The sequence below is a fragment of the Toxotes jaculatrix genome, chromosome 13, assembly GCF_017976425.1.
Source record: "Toxotes jaculatrix isolate fToxJac2 chromosome 13, fToxJac2.pri, whole genome shotgun sequence".
NCBI classification, from domain to species: Eukaryota; Metazoa; Chordata; class Actinopteri; family Toxotidae; genus Toxotes; species Toxotes jaculatrix.
Genome location: NC_054406.1, coordinates 2,306,966 through 2,325,405, shown reverse-complemented (window position 1 = coordinate 2,325,405; position 18,440 = coordinate 2,306,966). Strand labels below are relative to the sequence as shown.

General features: G+C 43.2%; 1 protein-coding gene across 1 annotated transcript; it reads left to right on the top strand.

The window, feature by feature from the left end:
* The first annotated feature begins 2,451 nt into the window (after positions 1–2,451).
* On the top strand, positions 2,452–17,003 carry shisa7b (shisa family member 7). The gene is made up of 7 exons (XM_041053479.1): positions 2,452–2,867; positions 4,674–4,916; positions 5,210–5,326; positions 5,805–5,950; positions 9,972–10,208; positions 13,521–13,899; positions 14,646–17,003. Exons 1-7 carry the CDS (start codon positions 2,452–2,454, stop codon positions 15,100–15,102), a joined length of 1,995 nt encoding a protein of 664 aa, XP_040909413.1. The 3' UTR covers positions 15,103–17,003.
* The last annotated feature ends 1,437 nt before the right edge of the window (positions 17,004–18,440 follow it).

Genomic DNA, 18,440 nt, shown 5'->3' with positions numbered 1-18,440 from the left:
ACGACAGCGGATTAACGATATTACAGAAAACAACCGTAAACGATTATATCCATTGTCTTTGGTCAGCGTTTGCTGCTCTTTATGCTAAAACTGCGAGACTTCTCGTTGTGGGACGATCGTCAGTGCATTACTGGTTCAAAGTGCTTTATAAACAGATCCTCCAGCTGATGCTTTGTTTGTAGTTGGTGGCGTGGTAAGCAGCGATAACTCACGCCGCGCTCCTTCGTCGTCTGCTTCAGCAGGACGGGGCTTGACTGACACAAGCTACACAAGCCACATCTAAACCTGATAAATATAGGCACCACTACCACCATCACCACCATCACCACCACCACCATCGCCGCTGCTGCCGCCGCTGCTACTGCTGCTGATATCTCAAAGGCTTGGAGATATACCGTCGTCTCAGTCTCTGCGCTGTGAAACACTGTTGACACTTTTCCTATCTCCTTCTTCCAGTTGCTTATGTGAGAGAGGCCTCTCACTCTTCGTCGCCTTCTGTTTCTTCCACACGTGGCGCTCGATTACGCCACACTGAACGACCTGAAAGCCCCCTTTATCTTATCCCAGTGACCTCTTCAACCTTTTTTGCATTCTTCCTTTTGTTCTACAAAAACATGCAATTTAAAACCTTTCACTGTATGTGGAAGGAGATCCAGTTTGTAAAAAATTAAAAAAAACAAAAAACAGAAAAAAGCCATACTGAACACCAGCCATACTGATACCTTTCACATTTACAGAGCACCTCACAATGTTTAAGATTTCTCCAACAAAGTGAACTTTAGTCACATCAGTGAGCACATACACATTCAGGGAGTCACTGCTCATGCGAAGAACCCTGAGTTTCATACATTTGGATGAACAGATTTGTAAGCTGTGACTTTTTCTACCTGCGTCTTTCCAGATCGCACTCTGAACCGGATCAGACAGCCCGCGGCGTCAAGTGTGGCAGTGAACGTGGCCGTGTCGAGTTCCCGTCGTCGTTCCGTGTTCCTCTGTGTTGACGGATGAATCCGGACATTTTCATGTCTGTTCTGTGGGCAGAACCTCGCTGCCCTGCTAGAACCGGGCCCAAGCCCTCCTTCGTTCTCTTCTGTTGGGCCAAGCTAAATTCAGAGCAGAGACACTCACACAAGGGTATCGATCGCACATAGATCCTCGCGTTTTTTTGTCTTCTCATTCTGTAATTTTGTCACCAGTTTCTCGATAATTGCGACTCTTTTGTGAATGCCTTGACATGCTCACTTATTGAACGGATCTCTGTCCTCCGGTAGCTGCTGGAAGGACTTTTTCTTAAAGATTTGATGCTGTCATCTAGCAGTAACCTTTATACGCCAAACTCACTGTCCACAATCTCTAAACTCACTCATCTGATATAATTTAAACCAAAACTTCAAGCATATTGACCTTTACTGCTTCTCTTCCTCTAAATCTTTTGAAAGGAGGAGCTTGTTTTGGGGCAAATTGTGAGTGTGATGTAAAAGAAATGAAAATTTCAGTCACAGCTTGTGCCAAATTCAAACTGAGCTTGTTCACCAAACAAAGCTGAGATCTCTGAAGCTGCCAGCAGTGTTGTTTACACACTCGAGACGCACAGAGCTTGAATATTTGATTTGATTTAAAAAACCTTATTTTTCCTTGTATGATTTTACACATCAGTTATCCACGCAGGACAACAGAAGTGCCAAACTCCAACAAGAATTCTTCCAACATCTGTTAAAGCTCATCAAACGTGAAAGATAAAGTTTACATACAGCGCTAAATGTTTACAGACTACATTTTCCATCACAGTTTCTTATGTGAATCGTAACTTTCGTGCCATAAACAACAGCCAGACAACTCTTTAGTGAGAGATGTAAGCCTCTTTTTTTGGAGGGGTCATTACATTAAGAGTTTACAGTTTTCACACATTTTGTTTACGGAAATGTCAAAAAATTACTGCCTATTTTGAAGATTTTGAATTTTGGCCAATGGACTGTAAAATACCACTTTGTCAACTGACAGACCAAAATTAAACATCTGATACCCGCTGCCATATATAACAAACCCATAATATTCTGTATTCGTAATTGGTCGAAATTTTCATTTAAACTGATTATTTCAGATCGATAGCCATTTGGCAGGCAGTTCGTATAGGGCCTAAAAACTCTGAAAGACCTCAATGTTTACAAAAGCTGCTTAATGGAAGGATTTGTATTCACAGAGACATGTTTACATTAAGGTGAAGGAGTGAAATGCCAAACACATTCACGAGACATTGCTGAACTCTAAGAGGAACACTTTGCACCTGTGCAGTGTGCACAACACGAGAAGCATTAGTTCATGAGACTGGAGTGAAACTTTTCATACAGAGGGTTTTTATAAGTCACCAAGTTTGGATCTTGGAAGAGGACGCTGACACTTCCCAGTGAACTATTTTTTTCAACATCGGCTCAAGAACTTTGTGATAAAACAATGAGATCTGCAGTTTCGAGAGGGATGTTTTGCTCGTCCCTTGCTGTCCTGCTCTTCTCCTGCCTCACTGTTTCCACGGTAACCATCACCACAGAGCGACGCGCTGTTGATGGCGATGTCAGGACTCTGACCAGCAGCAGTGGCTCCACTGCAGCTGGTAAAACAGGCACCACCTTGTTCCTCCTGACTGGCTACAAGCCACCACTGCCACCGCCGCCCGCCGGACGCAAGGTGGCACCAAAAGCAGCCGAGGTGGAGGACGGGGATGATCCAACAGTTATGGCCGAACTCCCTCCGAAGCCCCTCCCTCAGACCATGTTGCCAAGGAACATGACGGCCGACGCCCTGAAGCCTCCACTCGGAGCGGCCCAGGTGGCTCCACCTCCCAGACAGCTGGTGGATGTGGACGTGTGCAGGTACAAGCCCAACAAATCTGTTTCCTGTTGTTTGGTGTCCTGTGGTTGTTTTTGATGTTTCTTCTTTTTTTATTTGTCACTAATTTTTTTGGGTGCTAGAGTCAGAGTGAAACAGAAGTTGGAGCATCTTTAATGTCGAACGTTTTATATGTGGCCGAGGTTTAGTCATAGGAGGGATTTAGGTGAAATCCCTGAAATATGATTGGATTGTGAAAAAATATGGGCATGGCTTAGGGGACTATAGCGTGCTTTGCTAACAGAGCTGTGGGGAGACTGTGGGGAGACATGGAGCTGTAGGACTGTTCACCTCTACACACTCCCTCAGGTGCATTAGGTGGATTTCTGTCCACCTGTGTCTTTGTGCATTTTCAATTTAGGCATTAAAAACAAACCTGAGTTAAAGACTAGAATTTCTAAAGCACACTCTCCCCCTCTGCATTGCACGAGTCTCTGCATGCACACGGATCACATGCTGCACCACCAACCACTGTGGAAAACACTGTTTTTCTACATCTTTTTTCACCATTTGAAATATGACTTTCACCCTTTTAATTGCATCATCTTGTTGCACCCTCTTCTCCTGCAATGGTTTAATGGAGCTTGACTGACAGTAGATGTTTGTTAAACAAACCACCTCCTAATATTCACATAACATCAGTGCAAGGAAATGTGTATTAATTCATATTTTCTTTGGCTGAATTTCTTGAAATTCTGTGAACATTTGGATGGAAACCCACCTGGTGTTGTTTGTCAGGAACAAGGAGGATAAGTGTTAAATGAATAAATTAGACCTGAGCCTCATTCTTTGTAAATATAAACAAAGTTTGTCAGCTGAAATCAAAATACACACCCCCAACTATGATACAGCTCTGCTAACCAACGGTGTGGTTAAGCTCGTCACCTCATATCGCATTTGATTGGATGCATTTTTGTAATTCCCCCTGAGTTGGAGCTGAGATGATGTGTGTGTGTGTGTGTGTGTGTGTGTGTGTGTGTGTGTGTGTGTGTGTGTGTGTGTGAACAGCTAACACAAGGACACAGGGTTAGAATTTGGAAAATGCATTTTTCATTTCATTTCTCCTTCATAGCACTAATTTACTTCCATCTGTGTGATGTGTTGATCACACTAGATGCCATAAAAGCGAGGCGCATCATGATTCTTCTCCTCCTGCAGCTCTGATCTTGATCTCACTGAAGCTCATATTTTGCACTGAGAGGCGTCTTGCTGTTGCTAGGCAACATGTAATCAGCTCTAAATCAGTTGCGTGTTGGCGAGCAGCTACACACCACAACTACTAACACCAGGCTCTTTCAGGCAGTCGAAAGCAGCACTAACTGCAATGATGACAGACAAACAGATCCGTAACTTACATAAAGCTCAGAATGGCTCACGAGTCGTCCTCTAAACTTCACGTGTGCGTCATTTCTGCTGCTCAGAAACAATAACTAGAAGCCTTTCCTCCATTTTGCCGTTGACCGTTCAGCGGTTGAGTCTTAACCCTGCACCTTTTAGACGGCAGAGAAAATGCAGCAGTGACCTGAAGCATTTATCTCCTTGGAGTTTGCTTCTTTCAGGAAAAACATGGTGCAGTATCTGCAGAGTAATTAAGATTAGTCTCACCTTTACCAGCTGCAACACTGAAGTGACGTACGCATTAATTCTGCATGAGGAGGAGTTTTACTTTTGATAATTTAAGTACACTGTGATAACAGTGAATCAGAAGAACAGAAGAATCCTAAGAGGGACAGAGACATCAAATACTGTGACATGGGTGACAAATGTCTTTGTTAAACTTTGTTCCTCAGGGGTTACTTCGACGTTATGGGGCACTTTGACAGCACGTTCAACTGCTCCAAGGGCAGCTACATCTACTGCTGTGGTACCTGCCACTACCGCTTCTGCTGCGAGCACCAGAGGAACCGGCTGGACCAGGAGTCCTGCACCAATTACAAGTCCCCCGTCTGGGCCGACCCACAGGTCCCCGTCACTGTGCCCGCGGGCAACAAGCCTGACCCAGACTTCGAGACGCTTCAGCAGCAGAACAGCAGGTGAGAGGCTGGACTGCTGGCAGTAGCTGAAACCATTTTAGGAAAAGTACAATATTTTGTTGTTTTCTTTTAAGCAGAAACAAATAAATAATGTGCAAAATTGGTCGAACTCACTTCCTGAGTTTGCAGTACGGCAACATGGTTCTTTACATACAGTCAGAGATAAATGGATAAACTAACTTTACTAGTCACAGTGGGGACATCCAACATTACAGAGCCCAAATTCAAAATGTTTCATGTTCTGCCTTTGCCGTTGTGCTGAGTGAGCTTATGTAATTTTCCTCTAACAACAGTACGGCCTATGTGATCGGAGGGGTGATCTCCTTCACGCTGGTGGTGGCTGTGGGCGTCAGGATTGCCTTCAGCAAGGTGGCGCGTCGGCCTCGAAACAGAGACATTAACATGCCAAGGTGAGACTCGGTTAGAGGACAGGGAGTGAACCTACAGTTTGTTTGCTTTGTTCTGAACTAATATGGAAAGTTTACTTGTTTGTATCTTAGCATTTAGTTTGGTGGGCTAGCAAGCGTTGATAGGCATCGCAAACAGAAGTCACATGACCCACATGTCACCTGTTACCAAGGAGCTTAAACCTGAGATTTTCATCAAAAACTTGAGATAAAGCAAAGCATGAAGAACTTGAATGTTAGAATATAAGGATCAGACGACTGGTGTACGATCAAATTTATTTTTTTAGTTTAAGAAATGTGAAACTGTCTTGATTTTAAGGATTAATAAAAAGACAGCATCCAAAGTGTGAAGTCTGCGGTGGCTGAATATTTTTGATGTATCCTCCACATTCTCATGGCCCTTCTCCTTCCTGTTTTCTTCACATCTCTTTCTGTCCTTTCCTCCCACTCTCATCCCTCCATCCATCCTCTGCTGTGTCAGATCACTGGTGGATATCTTGCGTCACCAGTCGAGCCCTGTGCAGCAGGGAGAGAGGAACAACACCACAGTGCTGACCACCACCACCTCAGACGGACGCACATCCAAAAACCTCTACACCCCCATCCTGCAGAGCAAAGACAACCGCAGTAAGTGACGAGGACTCGTGGAGAGAACTCACTGTGGAAACATAAATGATGGAATGAACATTTGATTCTGGGCATCTTTTCGTCTCCCCGGTGACACGGAGGGTTATCACAAACTGCTTCTATTCAACTTTTCAGTAACACACATCACACTTCAGGTGGAATACATTTGCTGGGGCTGAAAGTGGGCCTTGTACATTAGGTTACTCATTAGTAAATGTCTAATTGTCCTTTTGGTTGATTCTAGCGTTTTTATTTATTCTGTATTTAGGAGGGAACACCTCTAAATCTAACCACATATTTCATGTATTGTAGAGTAATGAATGTAAACAGGTCAGTTCATTCACTTGTTGAATCTTTTAGCTCTTGTGTTTGAGGTAATCGGGGCTTTGACAGTGGCTGCAAAACAAAGAGACATTCAACAAGTCTTTGTTTAATTTTTATTTTCTCACATTCTCATCTGTTTTTACAGAGAAGACAAAAATGTCACTCACATTAACAGATTTTAGTTGGAACGATCGCACTTCTCTGGCTTCAGGGAAAAGAATGCAGACGTTTAACAAAGCTTTGGATCAGAGTGGCGGAGAATGTATTTGTTTTGTTGTACTCTAACGTTTCACACAGTTACAGTCTGAACACACAAAGACAACACACAGTTTTCTCTCTTTACTTCTGCTCTGTCGCTCTGCCACTGTCTCTCACCTCACAGACTCTCCAGGATTTGACTTGTTTTGTGGCTCTGTGAATAAAATTCTAAAATGTTAAAATGTTAAATACACAAAAAAATGTTGGATATATTTTTAATTTTTTACACCTATTGTAGATACTCCTTCTCTCCAGAAATGATTGGAATGATTAATTGGTTATCAGAATAGCTGCAGATGGATTTTCTGACAGTCGACTAATTGACAGTTAATTGAAAAACTGTTGCAGCTCGACAAACAACAAACAGGTTAAATGAACCACAAAGCTGAACTCAAAATGACCTGATTAGCTGTGTGACATTTAAGTAAAGTAAGTAAAGACAAAAATAAGCTAACTCCTGGAGGGACTGTCATTTCCTCTCTCTGTCCTGTTTCTCCCACTGTCTCTCTATTGACACAAATGCTTACTCGACACACGCCTTCTATCTCTCGAGTGGTTGTCCATCAGTTTGTCAGCTCTGCTCTCTTTGCAGCTGGGAACTTGCACCACCATTTTAACCAGCAGGGGTCTGCTTCCAGCCCCAAACACTCTGCTACCATCGGTAAGCCTCGTGGTTAGCAGCGCAGCCTAGCACAGGCGGCGGCGAGCTGCCGGCCGGGTGAACGGCCTTACTACCACACTGTCTGTCTGTCTTGTTGTTGGCTTGACGGCCTGTTGTACCGCGCTCTTACAACAGCTGTGCCATTGTCAACACTGCCTTGTGGCAACACACGTATTTGCTTTTTAAAACATATCTGTCTGCTTATGATTCACTTTCCTTGTGACATGGTCGTGTTGAAATTGACACATCTTTAAGAGTGTGAGCTAAAAGTTGTCTGGCCTGCCCTCTGCTTAATGCAAGCCTGTGTGCCCCACCACCACCACCACCCTCTACCACCACAAGCCTGCTTCCAAATGTGCCTCTTCTTCTTCTTCTTCTTCTTCTTCTTCTTCTCTCTGTGTAGCAGTGATGTGCAAGTGTGCTTACAGCTGACACTACACATTAATGGAGGTCTTGGCTTAAGCGAGGTCACTGCACTTCCTGAGTCTGTTTTCCCAGGCTTTGCACAAAGAAAACAAAAAAGGAATGCTAGCACAAGAGATGCATCTCCCCCACAAAATTTCACTGCACTCAGGAAACAAGTTGATCTGCTATTGTAAGTCTGAGAAGGCGAATTTGGGGCATCTAACATGGCTGCCACACAACTCAGAAGGTTTCTGTGGAAATATGACAAAGGATGAAGATGACGAGTTTGATTTTCACTGAACTTTTTAAATGGTTTCAGTGCCAATTATTCCAAGCTATTACACCTACACGTGTCCCTCGGGGTTCGAATTACACAAGAAGACAGCCACAAAGAATAAAACCAAGTTAGAGTAATTATTAAACTACAAGTTTAGCATAAAAAGTGCTTTTATGTGTTCTGTAAGCAAAGATTGTCAGTCGTTCAGTTGCTAATGTTAACCAGCAAATCAAATCCCTTTTATTTATTAACTGATACACAGTTAAACTAATAATTATGTACTTTTACTTTATTTTGTTTTTCAATTTATTCACGCAATCAGTTCCATCATTTCATTTCATTTTTTCCAGTTCGTTCTTGACAATTTTGGTTTTAGACCTTTAATCAGATTTTTGTACTTGGTTTAAATAAGTTTTGTCCGTAGTCTTCCTGTGTTAGATAATTTTAACAGCCTCCTGGGAGGATACAAGAACAGAACACTTCAACTCTCTGAGTCAGATACTCTGCACACGTTGAAGTTTTCCATGACACCATTATCAAACCTCTCTGTCAGCCATGGTAGGTGTTCCAAAAAAAAAAAAATCGATTACCTTGCACTCTTGGAAATGACCAGGCTAATTCTGTAGCGTGGCACAAAGGAAACAGCATATTTAAAATGTTTTTAGTTATGTTTCCTGCAGCCTTTCCTTCACCAGGCTCAGTTCATGCTTTTAAAAACTAAATGATCTCATAGCTGGCATTGCTTTTTTTTTTTTTTGCCACCGTGTGTGTAACATGCACGGTACAGTCAATGTGGTGTGTGTTCCCTGGGTGATGCTTAACAGAGACATTATTGGCCATTATTGCCCATTACTGTCAATGGTCAATGACCAGTATATGTCCAGCAGTAATCTTAACAAGATCGCAGCCCATAACCATTACCACCCTGAATGGACTCGACATCGATTGTGTCTGTCTCAAACACAGGAAACAACAGCAAATGGCCAATTTTCCACTGTTACGTAATCTTTTACTGCTGCTTTATATTTTTACATTCTTACATTTTTATCCCTCTTTACATCCTCTGCTGACTCCCAGCAGTTCATAAAGTTTCCCCTCTTTTTATAAATTCTGCATCTCAAATGACTCCTCAGCGATGATGATGATGATGATGATGATGATGATGATGATGATGACGATGATAATGATGACCCAGCACGCGTTTGTCAATTTCACATGTACCTTTTGGATGTGAACTCACTGTCCCTGTTTAAATGTACAGAACCTTCACACGTTAGGTCACGGCTGAGTGCACCTACAGTACATGCTGGGTCATTTAAAGTACTGTCTGTTTGCTGTTTGGAAAATACGAATGTTCTTGTACACCGTGTGATGTAAGTGATATGACTATACATGTTGCAAAAACAGACACACCTTCCCCTCCCCCATACCTCTGATCTTACATAAGACAAATCATTTTTATGTGTATTGATCGATGTGCTGCTTCTGCACTTTGCATAAATGTGAATGTGTGTGTGCATATATAGATTCCCTCCTAATGCTATCTGTGTATTTCTATGTATTTACATGTGGCTGATATGTTAGTGTTCGAGCCTCAGATGAACAGTACAGAGTTGTATTTATAGATGGTCGCCATGGAGCTCGGAGGCACTTCCTGTGTTTGCTGATCATTAACCAGCTTGCATCTTCTTCTCTTGTTCTCTCCTCCCTTTTTCTTTTACTTTTTCCTCTTATTCTCTTTCTTTCTATCTCTACACTCGATTTCTCTTTTTCCTTATTCCCCATATATCCTCCCTTCCTCTCCACTACTGTTCCCATCCTCTCCCTCCTTTATCCACCATCTTTGTCTTCTTCATACCCCTGTTGTTCATTCAATCCTTTCCGTTTTCCATTTCTTCAACGATTTCTTTCTTTTTCCCCTCATTGTTTTTCTTTTTCCTCCCCTTCTTCACCTCCAATCTTCCATTTTGCTTCCCTCCTTCTGTTCTCCACTTGCTTGATCTGTCATCTCCCTTCTCTCTGCTCTTTTCCCCCTTTGTCCTTTCTCTTTATCCTGTTTCCTGTCCCTCTGTCCTTCTCTCATTGTCTCTCTCCAGAGCGTGGACCCCGTATGAACAACACCCCCCAGCTCTCCTCTGGTCCCAAATTGCTTTCAGGTAGCGGTAAAGGTCCTGGCGGCGTTGGCGGTGGCAGCATTATCGGAGGCGGCATGAGACACAACAGCAGCCACCCATCCTTCTCCCACTCCTTCCACAACCTGGCCCAGCTGCCACCGTCCTACGAGGCCACCATGAAACCCGAGATCAGCCGCTACAGCTCTCTGAAGAGGCTGGGTGAGTGCATGAGAGGGAACAGGGAGAACAAGGCAGGTAAAGAGGAAAACCTGAGGGGGAGATGGAGGGAGTGGGTGGGGCGGGGTGGTAAACGGGATAGAGGGAGACAGAGAGAATTCAGAGAACTGGAGGGAGTTGTGAGAGATAAAGGTAAAGGAAAAAGGGTAAAGAAAAGCTGCAATTTAAAGACTAAGTGTAAAAAATAGAAGAAGGGAGACTCACAGAAAGGGGAAGTTCACAGAGATTGAAGAAAGGGTTAAAAAAACAATGGAGAATGCGGCACAGAAACATGGCAGAGTATAAATGTGAAGAAAGAGGATCAGGGGCAGGCAGTGAAAGAGCTGACAGGGCAAATAAGGATACAGCAGGAAGAAAAAATAGATATTCAGGAAGATAGAGATGCAGAAAGGTCGTCGGAGCAGAAGGAGAAGAATGAAGGGAGAGGCAGTGAAAGAAAGGAAGAAAGGATTGGAGGGAAAGAGATGTGGAGATAGGGGGAGGGGCGTTGGCTGGCTGGTCTGCAGGGGCCTGGCTGCCTTCGAAGGGAAGAAAAGACGTTTGAGAGGCAGTGGCTGGCAACCTCTCTCTCTGTCTGTCTTTACCTCTCTCTCCCTGTGATTGCTGAAGACTGCAGGGGGAGGGGAGTCGCCTCTGCAGGCTCAGTGATGGATGGTTACTACATGGGTGATCATGTGTGTGTGTGTGTGTGTGTGTGTGTGTGTGTGCGTGCGTGTGGCATGGCTATACGTGGAAGTGGAAGCAATAATGAGGTGAAAGCGGAGACCAGATGGGGCTCTTTATTATTTCAGTTCAGTCAGAAGGAGAAAACACTTCAATAGGTGACGCCGTGCGGCGTTTGGAAAACGCTTCCACATCAGACCCTCAGAGGTCACCCCACTTCCCTTCATCCTCTCATCTGTGAAACAGTGTCTCTGTCGCATTAGTGGCAGCTGTCCTGCAGCCTTTTTATGGTTCAGATCATCAAAACTGACTGGCAGGTTTTGTTTTTTGTTTTGTTTTGGAATCAGCAGATAAATCCCAGATAGAAAGAGATGCTCTTTCTTTCCTTCATCAGTGGCTGTCGCTTCTCATCCTTGGCTGAATCCATTTGTCCGAGCTTCCGTCACTTGCAGACTTAGCGGCTGCTCAGACAGAAAACAGCCCTGTGTTAAAGCAGCACATGGGGCTGCGTTGGTGGAGGCGTGTTGTTTCAAGTGCTGGTGAGACGATTAAATTAGATCCCTTAATTAAATCATTACAGTCTGAAGGCTGGTCAGATACCAGATCACAGCACAGAGGTTTATAATACCATGAGACAGGATTTTATAACTCTGGAAAGTTATCATGGCAGCAGTCATTAAGTAATCCACCTGAAATGTGCACCTGCACGTATTGGATTCCCTTTGCTGTGTTGACAGACTCGCCTCATTGAAATGAGTTGTGGGTCCACGTTTTTTCAAGCTGAAGTCGGACTGAATGTGTCCAAAAAATGTTCTACAGGAAAATAAAGAGAGAAGCTGTAAACAAATCAGTGGACATAAACAACAATAGTAACACTACTGTCCAAATCCACAAATCATCAAGTCCACAAAGGGACTTTTTACTGACATTATCAAACCACCTCAGAAGATGATCCTTAATTCTTAATAATAGTAATAACGATGATGATGATAATAATATAAAGTATAAAGTGTGTACTAATACGTTAGACACAATTTAGATTTCAATCACTAATATGTTGCCAACTGAATTCTAGTCACAGCCACTCAAAAAACAAGATCTCAGGATTGAACAGAAACATAGCAACAGTTGAGGTCGCTGACCTGACACATCATAGTGTTTAGAAGCTGCGAGTCCGTAAAGGGCCCAGTCTTTTTCTTTTTCTTATGGTAAAACCAAGCCGAACAGAAAGATAAGACCAAATCAGGTCCTTTGCAGCGGATGATTTTATTTCCCAGAATAGAGCTATGAGACACTGATTGCTTCAACAGGAAAACCAGATACAGGCTGAGTCACTGTTGCAGTGAATCAGTGACACTCAGTTGCAAAGCAAAGCTATATTTTTACTTGTCTGATTATTAAATTCCTGCTTTTTCAGAAAAACACCCTGAATGTCAGTTTTGGTGGAACGCCCCTTCAAATGGAGACTAAAATGTTGTCATTATGACTCAAAGAGAGGGAGTGTGGCCTCTCACCAGCCATTGTATGAAACCTGGTCCTTTTGATGTAGTTCCCCATACGGCACTGCAGAAAGGACACTGATAAAGGCTTCTTTGTCTGCAGTCGGCAGCCAGAGACAGACCTCAAGATAATTTGGCCTTACAGGACGGGAGTAAACAGAGAGAGGGAGAGAGGAGAGGGACGAAGAGGAGGGAGAGGATAAGGACATGAGACAAACTGCGAGAGAAGGAGAAAGGTGGTGGCGAAAAGAAACAGAAAACCTTGAGAGCAGGAGGAAGAGGGGTTAAAAAAAAAGGTGGAAAGAGAAGAGGAGGAGAAAGATGAAAACAAGAGAGCAAAGGAGTGAAGGAAACAAAGGAACAAACAGAAGGAGAGGAGAAAGGAGGGGAAGAGACCTGACAGTGAGAGAAAAGAAGAGGCGAGAGGGGAGGAAGATGTAGAGAGGTGGCTGGTTAAAGGTCAGGTTTAAATTGGCTCTTGGGGAGCTGCTTCCATGGAAATGCTTTGAAGATTAAAGAAGGCTCAGGCTATGGAGCAGAAAGCACAGAAACACTGTATTTCACTGTTAATGAACCACACTAACTGTTCCATCCACGTCTGTGTCTCTTTACTTCTTTCTCTCTTCATTCTGTCTTACATCAGAACATACATCCTACCTCTGTCACGGTCTGTTTGTCTTTTCCCCTTTTATTTTTGGCTGCTGGCTTCTCCTTTACCTTTATCCTGTTACGCCTCATGCAATATACAGTAAATCTGTGATTCGCCCCTATTTTGTGTCTCTCTTTTTTTTATCCATTCTTGCCATTTCTGTCTTCACTTTCTGCCTCTACCACTGCATCTCTCTTCACAGTCAAAGTATTTAACTTCATTTTCCTGCCACACGCCTGCAACACATTTTCTTTTTTATCATCATACTCATCTTTTGTTTTTCTTTTCTTTTTCAAGTTCAAAGTTCATTCTTGACCTTGGACACTACAGTTGAGAAAGCGGTCTCACCACAAGGCCCATTTAGTAGCTGTAGCTGATAGATTTTTCCCAGCTGTTGATTGAAGAAATAATTGACATATTATTGACATTACTTGCAGCCTAATGTACATATTGTACAATTCTGTCTGTATTTTGTTGAACCAGAGAAAGAGCTCGATGAGTACTCTAGCTACTACACCAAACGTCGCTCCAACAACGCTCCGCCATCCTTCCATTCATCTCAGCACCACCTTCCCTGGGGAGGTGACTACACGCTGGGATCTAGGGGCACGCTGCCCCTCAACGGCTCCCGGCCCCGTCTCCACATCCCCGCCTCTACCCCGAACCCCTATCCGCTGCCCACCCAGACGCACTACACCAGCTCCACCTTCGACAGGCCACCTCGGCGCGTCCGCTCCCAGGACCAGCTGCTGGCACTTGGGGAGGGCAACACGCTGTCCCGCCTGTCCAAGAACCAGCAACACCAGTACTACAAAGCCATGATGAGCACCAGCAGGAGCTCCAACTCGCAGACACTCCGCAGGTGAGATTGGACGGGATAGAGGAGAGCAGAGGTGAGAGGAAGGAGATGAGAGATGCGAGTGATGAGAGGAAAATCAGATTAGATGAACAGATTAAATGCAAAAGAGAAAGGAGTTAGATCAGAGAAGGTGAGAGATGACAGGAAAGCAGAAGAGATCATAATGATATCAGGTGACATGAGGCGATGGAGGAGAAATGAGACCAATTCAATGAAGAAAAAATAAGAGCAAAGGAAATCGGAGAATATAACATTAATGTCAAGTTTCATTAAAATTTAAAGTGTCTGACAAGGTGAGGGTACACTCTATTAACTTTTATAACATAGAAATTCTGCTCAGTCCAGTTTAAAACCTTGTACCTCATTTAACTTCCTTGAAAAAGTGAATCCAGTAAGTTAAACGAGCTCCACGGTTCTTTCTTAACCTTGTTCTTTCATATTTTATTACTCATGTATTTAAGGTTTCTGGATGACTGATTAAACGAAACTTGAGTTGTGCGACAGGAAGGGAACCTCTTGTGTATCTGATTTTATTTGTAGAGAATTGGGACATAAGACAGACTTGATTGTTTGCAGTGTAATGTTGAAGTTATGTTCATGTTCATGTTCAACAAACGTGTCACCACTGCAACAGTATACTTTTGGTGTCTTATTATCCCATGTGGACTGGGCACATGTACGTGCATGACTCAGTGAATATCTAAGTAATTAACTAATAGCAGAGAGGATAAACAAGTCTCTGGTTTCAGGTCCCATGAGAGGCTCCTGGTCTCACCTGACCGTCTGGAGGACCGGCTGATCGCGATGGGGCTGATGGTAGGAGGAGGTGACAGAGGAGGAGGAAGTGGGATGGTGCCCACCATGGGCCGGCTCAGCCACCACCAGAAAGCCCAGTCACAGCAGAACATCTGCGTCACTCCATCCATGGACCGCCACCACATGATCAAGATGAACTCCCACCCCACATCAGGCCACGACCATGACCGCAGCTCTGCCGCCATGCCTGGAATGGGCATGCACAGTGGCTGGGACCCCCATGGGGGCCACAGCGGAGGCGGAGGTGGACCGGTCGGAGGCCACCCCAACGCCCGACGGATGGCTTTCGCCAGCAAGAGGCAGAACACCATCGAACAGCTGCACTTCATCCCCGGAGGAGGAGGAGGGCAGGGACTGCGGACTGGGAGTAAGAACGAGGTGACAGTGTGAGAGAAGGAGGAAGAGAGGAAGAGAAAGAGTGAGGGAAGAGAGGTGAAGGCTGTAAAGTTGTAAAGAAGCTGAAGATGGGATGAGGAAAGGAAAGATGAAGCAGAGAGATGAGCAGGGAGAGGCGAGGTAACTGAAAAAGAAATGAGGAAGAGGTTTGATCTCTGCTGGCTGCCTCACAGGACTGCTCTGTGTCCTGAAAACGAGCAGCAAACAGCCCCCCCGCCCCTTCATAAAACATAAAGTGGTGGTTAAAAACAATCTCTTAGTCAGTATAGCCAATTGATTTTCTCCTTGTCACTTTGTGTGTTGAAAAAGAGAATACTCAGCCATTCTTTCTAAAGGGAAGACAGAAATGTCCACTTAAAAAGAGCAAAAAATATCGTATGAGTGCAGTTTGAAGGCTGCTGGGTATTCGCTGTGACTTTTATTGAAGGATACCTGCTAAGTCTCATTTGTTGACTTATCCTTGAGTTTTATTGCACTGTCCTCTGAGTCCTCGAGTGCTCCGACAGAGATTCATCTGTCTTTGAATCCACTGTGGATGATAGAGAGCGCTGAGGCAGAGACTGACAGGTTTGCTTGTCTTTGTATTTATAAAAGTATTTAAGACCAAACAAGTTGCTTTTATATGAAATTAACCTGATGATAATGATAGTATTAACATTACTGAGCCCTGTAGGACTTTGTGTATATTTGGTTGAAAACATATTTATCCTTAAGCCAAAGGCTGGACGTGATTTGTTGTGATTGGACTATCATGAAAGTAAAACTGCTAAAATAATCCAGCCAAGCACAGTTAGCTGTCACCTGATTGCTTTATGGCGTGATTCACTATAGGTACAAAAAAGGTACAAAAACTAAACCTATGTCAACACAACCTGCTGCCATAAAGGCCCAGTCACACCATGATTTAAACGCTAAAATGCTGTGGCAAAATTAATTCATTTCAGTGAAATTTTTGCAGTGCTCAGAGAGCTAGGGGGAGTCTAAAATGGAGGAAGCTATCGTAGCTAATTAGTGGCATGTTGCGCCATTCACTTTTATTTTACCTTGTCTGTTGGAGTATAAACCTCTCAACAGAAGAGGCAGGGTTTTTAGACAATTATGAGACACAAATACCTCTTTTTAAGAAACTGTGAACTTGTCGAATTTGTGAAATTGTCGCAACCAAGATAAGAAGCTGACAGCTAGCTGTCAGTTGTCTGTTAGCTTTTTACGCCTTTTTTTCCCTCTTCTGTTACTCTATTGGATGAAATTCTGTACAATCCTAACAACAAGATGCCAGAGGAGAATAAAAGGACATTGAGAAAACAGGAGTATTGTAGGAGTATTGACCAGTGCTGTGTCGCAGCTGGCGAACATTTTATTGGTTAGCTTGCCAGCTACTGTAATTCAGCAACAAACCGTGTCAGGAGTCACTACTTCCTCAAGCTTTTTAAATCCAGATATTTCACAAAGACATGGATGAATTTTGCTGTGTCTCTTTCTGGTGTGACCGGGCCTTAAAAGCCACTAAAATCCACATTGCAGTCTGATTTTAGCTAACTTAAAGCCTTTGTATAGTGAACACTAGTGGGTGTATATCATCTATGAAACATTGTGCTGTGACCCTTTGCGTAATAATTAGTCCGATTTTTTTTCTTTTAATTAGAAGATTCAAGCTTGTGCAGACTCTGTATGGGTCAGACATTTTAATATGGACCCTGGCAAAGCAAACATCTCTCAACACTGTTTTAAACTTTTCATTGTGACTTTGTAGAGAGTCGTAGAGGTTACTTTTTGCAACTGACTGCTATTAAGCAAACCCTCTCGTATGTCTACGACACCACATGTTACCTGCGAGTTCAGCTGCTAACCTCGTATGAAGGGAAGGGGGGGACAGACGGGTTCGAGGCCGGGGACAATGGACACTTCACACCAAGGGCTATACCGAATTATCTTTGTGTGTCTGTGCTCTGTACAGCGTCTCCGTCTCATTTTCATTTCTTCTGTGTGTCAGTGTCAGGAGGCATGCTTGTGCATACGTTCACCGATTTTTTTTTTTTCTTCTTCTTGTGTAGAGAGAAAATATAAAGATGCAAGGAAATTCAAAGTAAATGAACTTTTGTGGAACATGTAAAAACACACGACCATGAATTCTTGATAGCATTGTTGCGGGAGAAGCGGTGGCCATAATGATGTCATATTTTGTACAATTGTTTTGTTTTTCTGGCTGTGAGATGGACCTTCTAGCCGTTCAGGCTGGATTTACCCTTTATGGGGTTTAAGGGACTCATGAGGCCTTGTTTGAGGTTTTCTGCTTCCCATTGATAAAGACAGACATGATTGCTGCCAGCCATTTTTAGTCTTTTAATACGATACATGTACTCACATGTTAATGGTTTATGATCATGCGTGTAAAGATTCCCCCTTGATCAGGCTATGAACGCTCTTATCATGATCGTTTTTATTTATTTATTTGTTTGTTTGTTTGTCTAAACATGTATTTATTTTTTTAATCTCTGTGAATTTTAATGTATAATCCTGGATTTTCAATATTCAAACTTTCTAGTGGAATTAAAAAATAAAAAAAGAAAAGCATTTGTATCCTCGACAACAAAAAGAGCCGATGCAATCAACGAGAAAAGACAAACCGCATGACGATGTCAGAAGCCAGTGTTGATGATGTCATAGTGCTGACTCATGATGTCACGGCGTGTATGTGTGTAAATGTACATGCGTCTGTTTTAATTTGTGTGCCCGTGTGCGTAACTCTCTCAGTGTCTTCTTCTTCTTCTTCTTAGGAATGCTGAACCTCATTTTTGACCAAACTTGGGTCATGTCTTCCGCACACGAAGGCGATTTTAAGACCCAAGTCTCGTTACGTGTTCATATCAACTTGTAATGAAATTTTAAAGGCCTGTTGTTGTTTAATTAAAAAAAAGGGAACATTGATCAATCACAGCTTTTCTTGTCGAGCTACATTCACCAAAGTGAGGACTTTTCAAACATTTGAAAATGTAAACTATTGAAGGCTTACATTGTGTCAGGTTTTGGTATTTGAATAGAAGTGAAACCGCTGAGTGTGTTAATTATCACTCAGTTGATGAGTTTGTGTCGCTGCTGTTTGACTTGACTGTGTATTTGCGAAAAGCTATTTGTTTTTTGAAAGCAACTTTCTCATTTGTGCTCATTTGAACTTTAAAGGCGCAAAATGGATTAAGAGCTTTTTAAAGTTGCAATACATGTGGAGGGGATAAACAAGCTGTGTTTTTAGCGACAGCAGTTGTTTCTTAAGTGGGTTGTGGAAGAGAATGTATTGTGACTTGCCTTTGGCTGATAGGACTGGAAAGGCTCTG

Excerpts from the sequence above, each read along its gene's own strand:
- shisa7b (XM_041053479.1), top strand. The coding sequence starts at position 2,452 with ATGAGATCTGCAGTTTCGAGAGGGATGTTTTGCTCGTCCCTTGCTGTC. Across the intron at positions 5,951-9,971 it reads GCAGAGCAAAGACAACCGCA|AGCGTGGACCCCGTATGAAC; the intron begins GTAAGTGACGAG and ends GTCTCTCTCCAG. Across the intron at positions 10,209-13,520 it reads CAGCTCTCTGAAGAGGCTGG|AGAAAGAGCTCGATGAGTAC; the intron begins GTGAGTGCATGA and ends TTGTTGAACCAG.